Source organism: Pygoscelis adeliae, unplaced genomic scaffold, assembly GCF_000699105.1.
Source record: "Pygoscelis adeliae isolate BGI_AS28 unplaced genomic scaffold, ASM69910v1 Scaffold815, whole genome shotgun sequence".
Classification (NCBI taxonomy): domain Eukaryota; kingdom Metazoa; phylum Chordata; class Aves; order Sphenisciformes; family Spheniscidae; genus Pygoscelis; species Pygoscelis adeliae.
The window spans coordinates 46,225-48,568 of NW_008824802.1; the positions used below are offsets into that span (position 1 = coordinate 46,225).

Consider the following 2,344-nt stretch of genomic DNA (forward strand, 5'->3'; position numbering starts at 1 on the left):
GGGCGTCTGCAAGTGACAGCAGGGCTGAGAGCGGCTCCGTGCTGCTCTGGGCTTGCAACCCCTCTGCAACCTTGCTCGACCTAGGGCAGGGTTGACTCTGGCCTCTGCTTCGCCAGGGCAAAGATGCCATGCGGGAGGTGGAGGTGCTGATGGAGAGGATGAAGCTGCTGCAGGAAAGCCAGCTGGAGGAGGAGGGTGTCACGCAGGAGGAGATGGCAACGCGCTTTGAGCTGGAGAAGACGGAGAGTTTGCTGGTCGCTCCCTCGGGTGAGGAGGTGCAGGGGTGCAGCTGACTGTGGGCCAGGGAAGTCACAGGGGAGGGGGAGAAGGAGCCAGCATCTGCCCAGGGAGGAGCAAGATCAGGACCCCAGCTGCAGGGCTGGCTCTGTCCGGGGTCACGCCGCGTCGCTCATGGCTGCTGCGGTGGTGCCTTGTAGATATTGCGGATCACTCCCTGCAGTCCAACGTCCTCTGCTTCGTGGAGGACCCCGAGTTCGGGTACAAGGACTTCACACGGAGGGGCGAGCAGGCGCCCCCAACTTTCCGTGCGCAGGTGGGTGCTCGCGGTCCCGTGCCAGCCGGAGGGGAAGGGGTGGCAGGGTGCTGGGTGGCAGGTCCTGCTTGTCTTGGCGGGGGGACAAGCGGGGCTGTTCCAGGGTCGTGGACAGCGTGGGTGCAGAGGGCGAAGGGCTGGGACCAGGCTGGAGCTGTCTGAGCAGTGCAACCAGTTGCTAATCGCTTGCGGACATGGGTTAGTGGGCATGGTGGTGGTGGGGTGGCGGTTTGGGCATGGTGGTGTTGGGTTGACGGTTGGACTCGATGATCTTGGAGGTCTCTTCCAACCTTAATGATTCTAGGATTCTATGATTCTAATAGTTGGGGGGGGATCAGCATGGCGGGGGGGAGACCCCAGCTTGTGTCACTGGCTTTGAAGGGACCCCACGTTTCCCTGTTGAGCCCCTACCCCAGCATCCTTTCTCTGGCAGGATTACACCTGGGAGGACCACGGCTACTCGCTGATCAACCGCCTCTACCCCGACGTGGGGCAGCTCCTGGATGAGAAGTTCCAGGTTGTCTACAACCTGACGTACAACACCATCGCCATGCACTGCGGCGTGGACACGTCCATGCTGCGCAGGGCCATCTGGAACTACGTCCACTGCGTCTTCGGCATCCGGTAGGTCCCCGAGCCGTGGCCGGAGCCTGTTCTCCGCCTTGGGTAGAGCCCGGGAGCGGGTCCAGCCTTGGGAGCCTGTGACTCGGTCTTGGTGAGACTGTTGCTGCTGCTTAGGCTAAGGCAAAGCGATGCTGTTGGGGGGCACAGCTTAGGTCTGGAAAGACCCTGGGATGTGCGAATTGGGCAGGGGTTGTGCCTGGCGTAACGCGCCCTCCTCTCTCCCCCAGCTACGATGACTACGACTATGGGGAGGTGAACCAGCTCCTGGAGCGCAGCTTGAAGATCTACATCAAGACAGTGGCTTGCTACCCGGAGAAGACGACCAAGCGGGTGTATACGCAGTTCTGGAGACACTTCAAGCACTCAGAGAAGGTACTGCCCCATCCCTTCCCCTCCTGGCAGGGCGTGGGGGGGTGCTGAGCCCCCCATGCACTGACCCCGCTCTCCCTGCGTAGGTGCACATCAACCTGCTCTTGCTGGAGGCTCGGATGCAGGCGGCTCTGCTCTATGCCCTGAGAGCTGTCACCCGCTACATGACCTGACCGGCCTCTGCTCCCTCCTCCTCCTCCTGCCCCAGGTTTGGGGGAAGGGCCAGGGGGGAGCTGGTACCCTAAAGACTTTGCTGGAATATTGTCTCCCCCCTTAAGGGGCCTGGAGCTGTGGAAGGAAAGGGGGGGCTTCCCTGCCCCTCATCCCAGAAGAGGGGATCCCCAAGAAGCTGTCAGTGCCGAGAAGACCCCGGAGTGCTGCCCTGGGCTTGGCAGAGCTGGGGGTGCTTGACTGCTCTGTGCCTTTCTTGGGGTGAGCCCGAACGGAGCCAAACCAGGGTGCCTGCGGGCGCTGCCTTCGCCATGCAGCGCTGGTGTTACACCCCTGTGCCGTGTCCTGGCACCAAGACTGCCGCCGTGGAGGACTGTCCTCGTTGCAGAGATCGCCAGAGGGTATCGCGGGCTTTACCCCTGCTTCTCGGGGTCTTGTCGGGCTGGAAGACATGCAGCTGCTGGTGGGCATGCTGCCCTAGCACCCCCTCCCCACCTCTCTGGCTCGCACCCAAGGAAGGCACTGCAGGAGTGGTGGGAAGGATCCGGCCATCCCGTCGCCCAGTCGGGCAGCCCCCGGTGCCACTCGTCTCCGAGCTGAGTTCCCCCACGTCAGGGTCCGAACGGC

At 62.9% G+C, this 2,344-nt stretch overlaps 1 protein-coding gene across 1 annotated transcript in view; it reads left to right on the forward strand.

The window, feature by feature from the left end:
* The window catches only part of SESN2 (sestrin 2), a 19,453-nt gene extending 17,119 nt beyond the window's left edge, over window positions 1-2,334 (forward strand). Inside the window, exons 2-6 of the mRNA XM_009323978.1 lie at window positions 117-267; window positions 438-553; window positions 987-1,177; window positions 1,405-1,549; window positions 1,633-2,334. Of these exons, the coding sequence (XP_009322253.1) occupies window positions 117-267; window positions 438-553; window positions 987-1,177; window positions 1,405-1,549; window positions 1,633-1,719 (690 nt within the window). The 3' untranslated portion in view covers window positions 1,720-2,334. The remainder of the gene's footprint in view (window positions 1-116; window positions 268-437; window positions 554-986; window positions 1,178-1,404; window positions 1,550-1,632) is intronic.
* The last annotated feature ends 10 nt before the right edge of the window (window positions 2,335-2,344 follow it).